This window comes from Acanthisitta chloris, unplaced genomic scaffold (genome assembly GCF_000695815.1).
Source record: "Acanthisitta chloris isolate BGI_N310 unplaced genomic scaffold, ASM69581v1 scaffold2111, whole genome shotgun sequence".
NCBI lineage: Eukaryota > Metazoa > Chordata > Aves > Passeriformes > Acanthisittidae > Acanthisitta > Acanthisitta chloris.
This window is the reverse complement of record NW_008657507.1, coordinates 91,377-105,876: the sequence shown is the minus strand read 5'-3', so window position 1 is coordinate 105,876 and position 14,500 is coordinate 91,377. Positions and strand designations below refer to the sequence as shown.

The 14,500-nt window shown below is 49.5% G+C and overlaps 1 protein-coding gene across 1 annotated transcript in view; it reads right to left on the bottom strand.

Annotated features, from left to right (window-relative positions):
- LOC103811740 (CUB and sushi domain-containing protein 2-like) overlaps positions 1 to 14,500 on the bottom strand; it is a gene marked incomplete at both ends in the record, with an annotated part of 122,466 nt that overhangs the window by 16,761 nt on the left and 91,205 nt on the right. Inside the window, 6 exons of the mRNA XM_009084730.1 lie at positions 4,523 to 4,639; positions 4,815 to 5,003; positions 5,829 to 6,016; positions 6,690 to 6,828; positions 9,628 to 9,822; positions 11,777 to 12,103. Coding sequence (XP_009082978.1) covers positions 4,523 to 4,639; positions 4,815 to 5,003; positions 5,829 to 6,016; positions 6,690 to 6,828; positions 9,628 to 9,822; positions 11,777 to 12,103 — 1,155 coding nt within the window. The remainder of the gene's footprint in view (positions 1 to 4,522; positions 4,640 to 4,814; positions 5,004 to 5,828; positions 6,017 to 6,689; positions 6,829 to 9,627; positions 9,823 to 11,776; positions 12,104 to 14,500) is intronic.

Below are 14,500 nucleotides of genomic sequence, written 5' to 3'. Positions count from 1 at the left end.
ATACCTAGAAAATTAGGACTTCAGCCAAGCAGCAAGGTCAGAGACGCTTTGCCACCAGACAAAACGTGGCAGTGGTGCGACCGAAGGGACCTGCTCTGCCTTCCCTTCATAGAATATGGGATGACTTGGGTTGGAAGGACCTTAAAGCTCACCCAGTCCCACCCCTGCCATGGGCAGGGACACCTTCCACCAGCCCAGGTTGCTCCAAGAAAATCCTCCACTTTTATCCACGTTAAGAATGCCCAAAATAACCCCCAGAACAGATTTAGCAGCAGAAAGAACTGACAAACACAACCCAACTATTTTGCCTCTTCTCCCAAATTCAATTTCAAGCATTTGAAACATTTTGGGAGAAGGCTGTGACCTTGCTGCTTTTGTAAATGAGCTAGAAAGGAGTAATGGATTACTTAGAATATCCTTCACAGCCACAGCCACAGAAAGGGAAGCACTCGAGGCTCCTGCGAAAGCCTCCAGCGAGGTGATTTTTCATGCTGGAATTCAAATGCCATTAGAAACACTTATTCTCTGGGAAATAATTCCAGCTTTGAAAGAAAAAAAGAAAAAACCCACCCAGAAATGGCAGTGGCAGCTCTGAGGGAGCAGAGCAAGGCAGGATCTGGGAGCACATCATTGTCACACCACGTTAACAAGCCCAAGAGATGCTGAGCAATAAAAAGCCTCTTTGCATTTATATGGATTTTCTCATCCCAACGTCTCAGCTCACTCTCTGAGCACCCAGGGAAGGCTCCTGAGGCCTTGCTCATGTGTGGATCTGAGCTTTACCCTCCTCCTCACCCTTCTGGAGAGACACAGACTCCTCTGTTCCTCCAAGTGATGCAATCTGCTCTTTGTTGGGTCACTCAGATCTTCACTTGGCATGACCATGTTAGTTCATTTAAGCCACCAATTAACCCCAGAGAGGTCTAATCCTACCCTAGAGGAGTTCAATCCCACCCCAGAGGGATTTTATCCCACCCCAGAAAGGTTTAACCATACCCCAGAGAGGTTTAACCCCATCCCAGAGGGGTTTAACCCCATCCCAGAGGGGTTTAACCCTACTCCAGAGGGGTTCAATCCCACCCCAGAGAGGTTTATCCCACCCCAGAGAGGTTTAACCATACCCCAGAGAGGTTTAACCTCATCCCAGAGGGGTTTAACCCTACTCTAGAGGGGTTTAACCCTACTCCAGAGGGGTTCAATCCCACCCCAGAGAGGTCTAACCTTACTCCAGAGGGGTCTAATTCCACCCCAAAGGTGTTTAACTCTACTCCAGAGGGTTTAACCCTACCCCAGGGAGGTCTAACCCCACCTCAGAGGCTGCATCCCATCCTTCCCAACACACAGCATCAGCTGCTTCCAAAGCAGCCACAGGACGCCTGTAAATAAGGATCAGAGTCTCCTCCTTGCTCCCCACTCATTTCTGGAGATCAGGAGGACACCAACCCTGAGCTCAGTAAAAGCTCTGGGGCATGAGATTTCATACCCAACCCAAGAGGTTTCCCACAGCATCAGCTTAGAACTGAATATTCATATTTATCCAAGTGCTGTTTGAAGGTTTACCCATCACATGTGTAGTTTCCTTCCAAGAAATGAAGGTCAGAGGGGTTTGGTGACCAGTCCAAAGCCTTTCTCATGGAACTGGGAAGGAGCAGAGCTCATTGCCCTGTTCTCTGTCCATCTCCATCCCCAAGCAGCAGCTCAGTGCACCTTGCCAACCTGCAGAGCCCCAGGCAGAAGGATTTGCCTGACCCAAAGCTTAGGGATGCCCAAAGGCCTCTTGACTTTGACAATTCCTTCTTTCTATCCAGGTAAAATACCCTATGGAGAGTGGCAGAACATTTTTAGTGCCACTGGTCCCTGTGGCAAAAAAAAAAAAAAAAAATCCCACAAAGGAAACTTCCACCAGTTTCCAAGTGTTTATTATTCCTACCAGCAGCACAGTCAGCTGGAAATAGATATGACCTGTTGTGGCCTGAAAACTGAACGAGATGTGGTGAATGCAAAGTGTCTTCAGCTCTCCCTGGTTATCAACAGACAGGAAATTTCTCCCCTAGTTTAACCAAACCCAATCAGGAGCAGAAAGATGATCCCCTCACTGAAATCCCAGGAGAAACACAAGGACAATTCAGCCCCCAGACCTGGAGAACAGCCCCTGATTCTGTGTTTTTAAGGGCAGAACCTCAAGCAGAGGGCACTAAGCTTCTCCAGTTAAAGGCTGTGGAATTATAGCCATAAGGGCTAATTATATCCTCATTTTAAAGTATTTGTGACCGATTAAACCTTTGCTCTGCTCTGAAATTTACTGTGGCACAAAATGCCTCTGCAAATACAGGGTTGGGTTTTTTGGTTTGGTTTTTTTTTTTTTTGTCCTTTCCCATTCTGTGTAGAAGAAACAGCAAAACAAATTATAGGGGAAAAGAAATCACTTTGAAAGCCTCAGCTTAAAATGAATAGTCTCTCCTTAAGCATTTAAATACCTTGAAAATTAAGCTGCTTTTAAACTCCAATTGTGCAGCTTGGGAGTCCATAAAGTAAATCAGTGTCTGCAGCCACATAAAATGACCCTTCTAACAGCCAAGGGGTGGCAATGAGGGAACTCATGTGTGAGAGGGTCCCAAACACCTGGAGTGAAGGTCCTGAAGTCTACAATGAGGGCACAGAATCAACTTCTGCTCTCTGGGAACAGGGACAGGACCTAGGGAACAGCTGGAGACGGGTCAGGGGAGGGGCAGGTTGGATATCAGGACAAGGTTCTTCCCCCAGAGGTGTTTGGGCACTGGATCAGGGTTAGGTTGGAGATCAGGAGAAGGTTCTTTCCCCAGAGATGTTTGGACACTGAACAGCTCCCAGGGCAGTGGGCACAGCCCCAAGGCTGACAGAGCTCAGGGACTATTTGGCCAATGCTCTCAGGCCCAGGGTGGATTGTTGGAGTGTCCTGGGCAGGAGTTGGCTCAATGATCCTCGTGGGTCCTTCCAGCTCAGGAGATTCCATGATCATCCTTGCTTGGTCACTGGCTTGGCAGGGAATAGTCTGGAGGACTGGGAGGCACCAGATTTGGGAAGTAGCCCATGGTTTGGTTCTCTACTATTCATCCCTTGCAGCTAAGATCAACATGGTTGATCTGAAGGTGCTCCTAGAGCTGGGACCAACTCTCCTGAGCTCAACATCCAACTGCCTCTAGTGTGACAAACATGGTCTGGCTCGAAATGCTCAGACCCAGGGCTGAATTCCTTGGATCATCCACACTGAGCTGCTGCAAGGGATGTGCTGTTTCCTCCACTCCTTAACTGGCCACAGCAGGACCTTTCACAGCACAGGAGACAAAAAGCCCCTGGAATTACACAGATGTCTCTCTGCTCTCTGAAAAACTCTCTGTTTCTCTAAGCCTTGCTCAGCTTGGGTCAGAAGATTCTCCTCTGATGTTGGCATCAAAGCAGCTAGGCCAGCAGAGCTGCACTTTCTCATAGCAAAGAGAGTCAAGTTTGCTATGCTGAGCTTAGCTCCAGGAGAATGCAGCATCTCCTTGCAGACTTGCAGCCAAGGCAGAGTGGATTAATTGCAGAGTGGATTGCTGCTGCTCCCCAGAATACTTTGCACAGCATGTGATGCTTCCCTTAATGCACTGTGCTGCTCATTGACAAGTTTCTTTGCTGTAATACAAATGGTATTTGGCAAATTGGCTCATGATCCCTCCCGTGGTGCTGATATCTGGGCTGACAAGGCAGTTATATAAGAGTGCATCGAGTTATATAAAGGGTTTATAGCCTTTGTGCTCAGCCCAGGAGATGCTGGCAGATCAGGAGGAATTACCCCCAGCCCCTGCACAGGAAACTTACTCTCCCATCAGCATTGAGATGTTTTCTGGAGGTTTTTTCTCCAAGACAAGAGCTTGGCCTGTGCTGCACTGAGATTGGACTGAAGAGACCTGCACTTTGTGCTGGCAATGTGAGGAAAGAAGAGCTGCAGAGCTAGGACAGAGCTGAGAACAGAGAGCCCAAGTTGTGTCCTAGGTCTGGACCAGATTTACTCGATGCTCCAACCTCTCCAGCTGTAAAATGGTACACAGATCCAGCATGGAAAATAAGGCTGGAAGAACCATCAAGCACCAAATGTTACAGCAGTGGTGGCAGTGGCAGCTCCTGTCTCCTTCTCTGGGGCACTGTGGGAATTCCAGGTATCCAAATTCCAAATGGCTTCCAGAACATTTGAACAGATCTCTCTCTCTCTTTCTCCTGACTTTCAGGTTCCTGCCACAAAGGTCTGACACCAAAGGTAACACCTGCCACAGGTTCTGCTTGATATGGGACAATCTTTCCCTCTTCATCCTCTCTCCCTCAAAAGGCTTAAGAGTTAGGACACCAAAAACCTCTTCATCTTGTTCCCAGCCACTGTTTGGGTGGTGGCACAGAGGGCAACTGGCCAAGCACATGGACACCCATCTCTACTGAGAAAAACTCTTGGTTTACACAGGGAGTGTGTCCTTCACTGCTCCCAAAGCACTCTGAGCTAAAGGATTCTCACCTTTTCCATGGGATGTTTCTATCGTCCATGTGCAGTTCAAGTTATTTGGATAAAAATCAGGGAAGCCTGGGGATAAGATGGTACCACTGGAGCCACGGATGTAACCTCCACAGAGAGCTGCAAGCACAAAAAAGGAGAGAAAGAAGTCAGTCTGGAAGGGTGTCAGCTCTTCTGCACGGCACAGCTCAGCCCAAGCCATGGAATCAAAGCCAACCCACACTCAGATGACACTGAGCTCTATGAGTGCTGCTTGAAGTGAAGGCTCCACCACCCCCTGCAGATGTGACCTTACCCTCACAGCTGGGCAGTGGACGGCTCCACTGGAAGTTGGGCTCACACTCCAGGGCCTCGGAGTCACTCAGGGTGTATCCTGAGTCACAGCTGAAGGTCACCAGTGCTCCCACGTAGAAGTCGTTGCCGTGGCGTTGGCCGTTCACTGGGATCCCTGGGTCCAGGCAGTGGTCAGACTGGAGCTTCACAGCTGTGGCAACAAACCCACTGGGGTCAGAGCCCTCAGGGCATGGGGAAAGCTCAACCCCTGCTCTGAGCTCACTCCAGATCCTACTGGTCATCCCCAAAGTAAGAGGATGACATACTGAGCTCACTCCAGATCCTACTGGTCACCCCCAAAGTAAGAGGATGACATGGAGAGAGGAACGGGTGGGATTCTCAGGGTTGTCATGCGCACAGCCAGGAGTTGGACTCAGTGGTGCTTGTGGGATCCAACTCAGCATCAACCCCTTCCTATGAGCTCATTCCAGATCCTACTGGTCATCCCCAAAGTATGAAAGAGAGAAATTGATGGGATTCTTGGGGCTGTCCTGTGCAGGGCCAGGAGTTGGACTTGATGATCCCTGTGGGATCCAACTAAGGATAGTCAATGATTTTATGATCTCAACTTTGCCTCAAATCAATAATATTCTGTAGATGCTAAAATAATGAGATATTAGGGAGAAATCCTTCCCTGTGAGGGTGTTGAGGCACTGACACAGGTTGCCCAGAGCAGCTGTGGCTGCTCCATCCCTGGGAGTGTTCCAGGCCGGGTTGGATGGGGCTTGGAGCAACCTGAGCTGGTGGAAGGTGTCCCTGCCCAGGACTGAAGGTCCTCCCAACCCAAACCAGTCTGGGATTCTAGAGAAAGCAGAAGCTGCTCCTTCTTCCCTGGCATCACCTTCCCACCCTCCAGTCCCTGAGCAGTGTGAACTCTGGCACAGGACCCAAGGGTTCCAAGGGGTCCCTGCCTGAGGCCACTGAGCCTCTGGAGAGCCCAGAATTCCAAGGAATTCCAGGAACAACTGGCACTTACTTTCGTATCGGATCTGAAAGCCAATGTCAGAGTGGCTTTTGTCAGTGGTGAAGAGGAGGTAGAGGTAGTTGCTGGTGCTGATGAGGAACTGGGGCACCTGTGTCCCATCGTAGACACCGATCAGGGGGGAGGAGTAGGACCTGCCATCTCGCACTTCCAGGGTGTCGTAATTCACCTCTGTCTTGAACCTGGCAGGGACACAAGGAAACTGTGACAAACCTGCATTGCTCATTGCTCCTCCTCTCAGTCCTGCCCGAGCTGGAAGGACCAGGAGGCAGCACAGACCACAGGGTGGTACATGGGGCTGTTTCCACTGCCTGAGCATCTCCCTGGGAGCACCTCAGGCCCTTCCCATGAGCTTTGCTTTCCTTCTGCTCCTTCACCTGCTCCATCTGCTGACACTGCAAAGCCTCTGCAGCAATAAGCACCTTGTGCTGCATGAACAGCCACCTGGCAGACACACAGCTCAGGGGCAGGAGAGCACAGCCCTCCCCAGAGCCTGAATTCCAGGGGAAGCCAAGCTCAGCATTCCTGAGCCCAGGACAGATCCTCCTTACTGCTGTTCCCTCAGGAACATGTGGCAGCTCAACCTCCAAACATGTCCTACCTGTGTCTGGAACAGCACTGGAGATTGGCAGGAGTGAGTCAAAACAAGAGGGGGGGAAAAAATCCTCATTTCCCACCTTTTCTTCTTGAATGTTGGGTGAATTTTGACATCTTGTTAGGAGTTAATAAAGAAGGAGGAGATAAACTCATTGCACAGCAGCTCCTCATCCCCTTGGCTTGGCTACACCTCCAACACTGCAGGAACCACCAAAACCAACCAGAAAGAGGAAATTTGGAGAAGGCTGAGGTGAGCACCTGTCAAAGGTGATCTTGATGGGGTATCCTGGCTGGGCCTCTATGACCCAGGCACAGCTGAGCGAGTCCTTGTAGAAGCCAGGCCAGCCAGGGGACAGGATGGTGCCACTGGGAGACGTCAGGTGGCCACCACAGGGTGCTGAGGAGAAGGGAAAGGACACAGTTCATTCAATCATCCAGCAGAGAACTACTGACATTGGAAAACACCTCTAAGATCATCAGGTTTAACCATAAATCTAACACTGCCAGGTCAACATGTCCACAAGTGCAACAGGTCCATGCCTTAATCTGGGTGAAGAGTGTCCCACTTGGCCATGCCCTCCCTGCCAGGCACAGCTTTCCTACCTCACTGCTCCTCACACACGAAACCCAATCCCATCCAGATGAAACACCAACGCTAACTAATATGAAATTGCCTTTTCAGCTTAGAAATGAAGATATGAGCCACAGCCTGACCTTGTGCAGCAGCTCCGAGGGGACAGGGTGGAATAATAATCATTAGCTATAAAAGCAGGGGAAACTGCAAGGTCAGTTAGCATTCCAGCAGCTGCAGGTGCCAGAAAAATCCTTCCTATCTGTGGTAATTGAGTCATGGCTTTGCTACCACCAGGGACATCACCAGACCACGGCAGTTATTCCACAGCGTGCTCCCTCGTGCCATCAGCAGAAGCTGAAGGAATATTATCATCTCTTGTGAAGAAAGGACACAGGATCTGATGGCTCAGAGGTACAAAGTCCCACAGCCCTCAGTAACTGCCAGCTTTGGTCTGAGGGGACCAAGGGAACCTGCTCCGAGGAGCAGCTGCAGGAGCACCAACCCAGGGATGAGCTGTGCTCAAGGGCCACCCAATGTCACCTTGGGTGTCACCTAAACCATGGCAGGCTGGGCCTAAACCCTTCCCTGCTGCTCTGCAGGAGGCAGATCAAAGTCATTTGATCTCCACTGGACCCAAAGCAATTATTTTTGAACAAGAGGCTCCTTTCTGCCCCAAAGCTACATCATCTCCTGTCAGGACTTCTACTCAGCTTTCAACTCTTGGGTTTGGTCTTTTTTTTTTTTTTTTTTTAGGCCTCTTTCTTGCCCATTAATTTTCTCAAGTGCTAAGCAGTACTTTAGATGTCTGGACTTCCTCCTTGTTCCAAAAGGATAATTAGAATGTCCAGTTAGGCAGTGCAGGCTGAAGGGGGAGTCAAAGAAATCACCACTGTGATCAAGAGGCAAAGGCACAAGTTAATGGCAGAAGGTTATCAAAGCTTCCAGCAAGAAAAGCTGATGAGAAGTGGATTATTGAAAGTTATGTTTCCCTTCTGCACTTAAAAAATACATAAGCTGAAAGGCTGATGATTCGGAAGTAATGGGAAGGCTGAATTAAACCTACATTTTTGTCAGCTGTTTGCAGAAGGAAAAATTAAACCGGAATGTTAAAAAGTCCAGTTTCTTTTACAGCATGAAAGTTATTGGAGGCAACTTCCACCTTCTTCCTTCAGCCTCAAAGACAATGGACAGGAATGAGCAGTTCCTGCTGCTCTTCCACTCAAGCTGTGCATGAGCAATTACTCAAATGATCCCTCAATATTCCAGGACTATTTCTCACTTGTTATTCAAATTGCTGAAGATACCAGTGCAGGGCATTGCTTCCCTGAGAACAGAGGGCACAGGGAGACGTTTCGCTCCTAATGAGCTCCTTCTTCACTCCTCTTTGGCAGAGGAGAAGCTTTAAAGGCCTAAAGCAGCTTTGAAATCTGTATTAAAGCCTTGAATTGAGCACATCTCCCCCACGTCTGGGTTGGCTGTTGTGGCAAGGAGATGTAAATGCAAAACTTCAGGCTCAGAGTGCACTGACAGGAGATCTTTGGTTACATAAATACTGTACATTTCACATGTATCAAAAATCAGGCCAGAAAAAAAACCAACCCCATGGCTCTTCCAGCCCCTGGGGTTTCGTTCCCTCCGTGCCAAGAGCAGCAGGGAAGCTTTTAGTCATCGCTGAACCAGAACCTTTGATTATTGTTATTAGAAAAACACCTGTTGGAACGAGAAATGAGCTGGTAAAAAATAATCCCCAGTGCTCAGCTCACAAAAGAACTGCGAAACCAACAGAGCTTGGTGATTATTGGGCTGACACTTCCTCCTGAGAAAACTGTTCTGTGCACACAACACCTTCCAAAGCCATGGAAAATCCTGGCACACAAGGTAAGTGCTGTGTACTCTCACTGTGGGGTGTGTGACTGAGACTCTGACACACATCATCCTTTATCCCAACAGGCTGCAAATCCCAGGGGATCTCTTTCTCCCTCCAGGTTGTAAGTACAGGTTGGGAGAGCTGGGGGTGTCCAGCCTCGAGAAGAGAAGCTCCAGAGAGACCTTAGAGCTCCTTCTGGTGCCTAAAGGGGCTCCAGGAGAGATGGAGAGGGACTTGGGCCAAGGGATGAAGGGCCAGGAAAAGGGGGAATGGATTAAGCTGAAGGAGGGAAGGTTTAGATGGAATATTGGGAAGGAATTCCTCCCTGTGAGGTGCTGAGGCACTGGCACAGGTTGTCCAGAGAAGCTCCATCCCTGAGAATGTTCCAGGCCAGATTGGATGGGGCTTGGAGCATCCTGGGCTGGTGGAAAGTGTCCATGGGACTGGATGAGCTCTAAGATCCTTCCAACCCAAACCATTGTATGATTTGCCATACACCTGGTGTATCCTGGGCCAGGTCTCCATGTCCCACTGGCATCACTGGGGAGCTGGAAACAGGAATTTTCTCTAGCTGGTCTGGCTCTAACTGACCTGCTATGACACCAGATGAGATCAGGTCTCCTGGTGCACATAGCAGGACACCAAGTCATGCAGACTGTGCTGACCTCAGGAGGATGAACTAAATGACCTTTCAAGTCCTTCCCACCCAACCCATCAGTGACTCCACACGCAGCAGCAAAGCCGAACGTGTTTACCTTCACATCTGAGCACTGCGTTGTTCCACACCACGTTGCCTTCCTTGAGGATGCAGGTGATGGTCTCTGAGCCATGGGTCCTGATGAAACCCTCGTCACACAGGAAGGACACGGAGCTGCCGAGCTGGAGACTGTCCCCAAAGCGTTTCCCATTGACTGGTACCCCTGGGTCGGGACACTCGTTGTGCCGGAACGCTGCAGGACAGGGCAGGGCAGGACAGTCAGGGGCTTGTTTCACAGGATCACAGCATGATCAGAATTGCAAGGACCCACGAGGATCATCTAGTCCAACTCCTGGCCCTGCACAGGATATCCCTGAAATCACACCCTGAGCCTGAGAGCATTGGGCAAACACTCCTGGAGTTCTGTCAGTTTGGGGCTGTGCCCACTGCCCTGGGAGCTGTTCAGTGCCCAAACACCTCTGGGGGCAGAACCTTGTCCTGATATCCAACCTGACCCTGTTCAGTGCCCAAACATCCTCTCGGGGGGAAGAACCTTGTCCTGATATCCAACCTGACCCTGTTCAGTGCCCAAACATCCTCTCGGGGGGAAGAACCTTGTCCTGATATCCAACCTGACCCTGTTCAGTGCCCAAACATCCTCTCGGGGGGAAGAACCTTGTCCTGATATCCAACCTGACCCTGTTCAGTGCCCAAACACCTCTGGGGGAAGAACCTTGTCCTGATCTCCAACCTAGCCCTGTTCCAGTGCCCAAACACCTCTGGGGGAAGAACCTTTGCCTAATATCCAACCTAACCCTCCCCTGACACAGCTCCATGTCCCTCCATGTGCTGTCACCTCTTCACCCCTGAACTTAAGACAAGGACCTCAAGGTGCCTGAGCAGGAGCTCAGTTCAGTACTTCAAGCAGTCAGAACACATTAACTCATCCATGAAGTCATTTTTAACACTAAGAGATTTGCTTTAGGAATGCCTTCCCACAGGACACAGCCCCAACTCCCACCAGGGCTGGGAGGAGTGAGAGGCACCCCCAAGATTCCTGGGGGAGGTATCACCTTTCCTCACTCCACCTAGGACTCCATCCTGGGTCTGTGATAACCACAGAAAACCTCCTTCATCTGATGAGCCCTCAGCCCACTCTGCTGTGGCAAATGGTTCCTTGAGACCTCTGATTCTTATTTTTCTTTAAATAAAGGCTTTTCAATCCTTGGCTATTAATTCAGCTGTGCCACACAAGGCCATTAGAACAAAGCCATTTATCAGTTCTGCTGAAGGGGTTTAATAACACTCTTTAAGGAAATTACAGCACAATATGAGGATAAAATTACTGTGGCATTCACTGGAGATTTGAGGACTGGACCAACGTGAAGCCAAACAGATCTGTGGAAATCTCAGGGCTTTGGAATGTAAGGTATTGTTCCATCTTTGTCTCTGTCTTCGAAGCCTTGCAGGGTCTCAGCTGTCAGCACTGGGGATGGGTTTGACAAGCACAACCACCCCAGGTCTAATAGTTCTTTGAGCTTCACCTCAACTCTGTGAGCAGAATGGAACTCCCAGGGGGAGAGTAGAGAGCCCAGAGAACCACTGAAGGCTTTGGGTTGGAAGGGACATTAAAGATTAGATATTTCCAACCCCCTGCCATGGGCAGGGACACTTCCCACCAGTCCAGGGTGCTCCAAGCACCATCTAACCTGACCTGAAACACTCCCAGGGATGGAGCAGCCACAGCTTCTCTGGGCAACCTGGGCCAGTGTCTCAGTACCTCCCAGGGAAGGATTTCTCCCTAATATCCAATCTAACCCTACCCTCCTTCACTTAAGGCCATTCCCCTTGTCCTATCACTATGTTCCCTTGTCAAAATTCCCTCTCCAGCCTTGCTGTAAGCCCCTGGACACAGCAAGCCCTGCTGGGGCCACACAAATCCTCAGTGCTCCATGGACAGATAATCCAATCCCAAACTGTTTCATTCTGCACAACACTTAAACTTCACAGCCAGAAAGAACTTGTGCCACCAGCTCTAATCTTGCCACCAATCCTCAACGACCCAACTGCAAAGCTGAAGTAATCCCCAATTTTCAGATTTACTCTGGAATTTCAACAGCTTTAGAAGGATCAATCTCTTGCCCATCAGTTCCCAGCAAGAGTTTAGAGCCTGAAATGCAAAGCAGAAGGATAGATCAGGCACTTACTGGTGAAGGTGATGTTGAAGCCTCTCTTCTCCATGGAGTGGTCAGTCTGGAACTCCAGCCTGGCTACATGACCACTGCTGGTCAGAGAGGAGGGGATTTGGCTTCCTGAGAAGGTCCCCAGCACTGGAGACTCTGCAGTGCCACCATCCTTCACAGCCAAGAAGTCAAACTGGGGCTCCACATCAAAGTCATTGAAAGCCAAGTGGATTCTGCTCTCAGGTTTGGCTATGATCAGCCACACACAGTGCAAACTGCTCCCATACTCCTCGGGGTAGTTTGGTGACAGCACAATCCCAGAGGGGGTGGTGAAGTTGAAAAAGCAGGAAACTGCAAGAAGAAATCACCATCAATCACTCAGCACTGTGCTCCTACACCTCCCTCCCCTGCTCCCTCTGGCTGGGAGATTCCCACCAAATCCCAGTTGCTTTGCTTCTCTGAGACCAGTACAGACAGGGAGGGCTCAGTGCTCCATTCACTGTATGTCAGTGATTTATCTGCATGGGGAAGAAGTGAATTCCAAGGAGACTCCAAGCTGCTTTGGCTTGATTTGCCATTTTCCAGCCCAGCACTGTGTGTTCCCACAGTCCTTCCACAGGCTCCAGGCTGTGCCCAGCAGAGCTTGGGTTTGGTTTTTGCAGGAAGAAATCCCTCAGGTGAGGATTTGGTACTTTACAGGTGAATTCTCCTGTATATCCTTGAGGGGAAGTCTCCCCAAGAACCCAATGGGTCACTAGAGCTAGGACAAAATAAAGTTAGCACTAAATGAGGTTGAGTTTGCAGCAACATCTGCTGTGGCCAGAACTCAGCACAGCCTACAGCACCAGGAGTGAGGGACCAACTCAGCCAGCTCTGAGCTCCTCTGCTGCCAGACATTCCCAACGTTTTCATCCAAGCTGCTGACAAACTGCAGATAATCCAGTGCAGACTTCAGGCCTTGCTTAAAATGAAGTCTGCACTTCCAGCTTCTCTTTTCTACCTGCTAAATGCAGTTTTCACCCAGGCTCCTCTCCAGCTGTGCCCCACATCTGCACACACTCCATCTACACCGTGCTCATCCCACAGGAAGTATTTGTGGGATTCAGCAATAAATTGTTGGCTCCTTTGAGGAGCTGTGAGTCAATTGGCCTTTGTTTAGCTCCTTGGGCAGCTCTTGACACCTGTCTGAGCACTGAGAGGTGAAGTTGCTCTTTGGCTTTGGAGGAACAGCCCAAGGACTTTTCCCAAGCTCCCACCACATGCCAAGGAGTTGGGACAACTTGGAGCAATGTGAGTGTAGGGGAAACTCCTCTTCCCATCACAGATAAATCACTGACTTCTGCTGGGCTAACATGTTCCCAAGAGAGGCATCCAACTAGGCTGCCATTCCATCAAGGGAATTAAAACCAGGCTTAACATGCAGCTGAGGGGAAGAAAATGCATGAAAAGCTCTTTGGCTCTCCAGGGGTTTCAATATATACTGTATTGCAGCTGACAAGGCTCATTCCTTTACCAACCAAGGCTCCCTGTTCCAGGGAACCTGCCCAAGGGTTGGGTGGTGGATGCTTTGCTCATCTCTTTCCCCACCATCACCCTTGGTAAAACCCATCACTTCCAACATACATCTCCCCCATTCCTGGCACAGGGACATGGCACAGAGGCTGAGGCTGCTCCGAGTTTGGCATTTAGACAATTGTCTGGATCACTGCTCAGCCTCCCTCTGTTATTTTCCCTCTGTCTTCTTTCAGCACTTAATGGTTTTGGATCAAACAAGATGGACATTACCAGGACCTTATCAAGGCTAGAAGCTCCACAATCTATTTCCTGCTCTCAGCCACAAAGAGAGCAGATTAAAGGGAAAACAAACTGCAAAATACCCCCAGGATTTGGGCTCTTGACTAGATGTTGAAATGTCCAGGGATGCTGGCAAATAATTCTGTCAGCACAAGCACAGGATAATCTGCCTAAGAAACGTGGCAAAGGAATGGATTCACACACAAAGATCTCAGGGGCAGGAATTCCTCCCAGGACTAGGGATCTCCTAGCAAGTTTGAAACCCAAAGTTGTAAATTAGCATTCAGACAGGACCTAGAGTATCCCCCAGGCAGCAAGGGAGAGGTGCAGTCACCAGCTCAGCTCAGCTCAGGAAAAAACAACAACGAAGAACTTGCTGACAAAGGGAAGAGATGCAAAATGAGAGAAGAATGCAAAATTAACCTTTGCTAGAGAAAACAAAGTGACAGATTACCAGAAAAAAATAGATTAAAAAAAAACAACCTCTAAAAGTCTCCAGTGCAAGGGAGGAAATGAGAATGTTGATTTCCATAGCATCAGTGAGCAGAGAGACAAGTTGGAGCTGCAGGACAAAGGTCTCTGTCCCACCCAGACACGTCCCAAGGCACCAGGTTAAAACTGTCCTTGATGGAGAGAGGAGCTTGGCTTCACCTCCCAGAGGAGAACATCCAGCCCAGGAAGTAACAATTAAGCCAGAAGGTTCATTAACATGATCAAGGGCCTGTGATAAGACAATTTCCTTCATCCTTTTCAGCAGAGAATCAGAGAATCAATCAGGTTGGAAAAGACCTCCAAGATCATCCAGTCCAACCCTCCTGTGGTCACCAGAGCATGGCACTAAGTGCCACATCCAGTCACAGCTTGAAAACCTCCAGGGATGGTGAATCCACCACCTCCCTGGGCAGCACATTCCAATGCCTAAGCACTCTCCCTGGAAAAATCTCTTCCTAATAT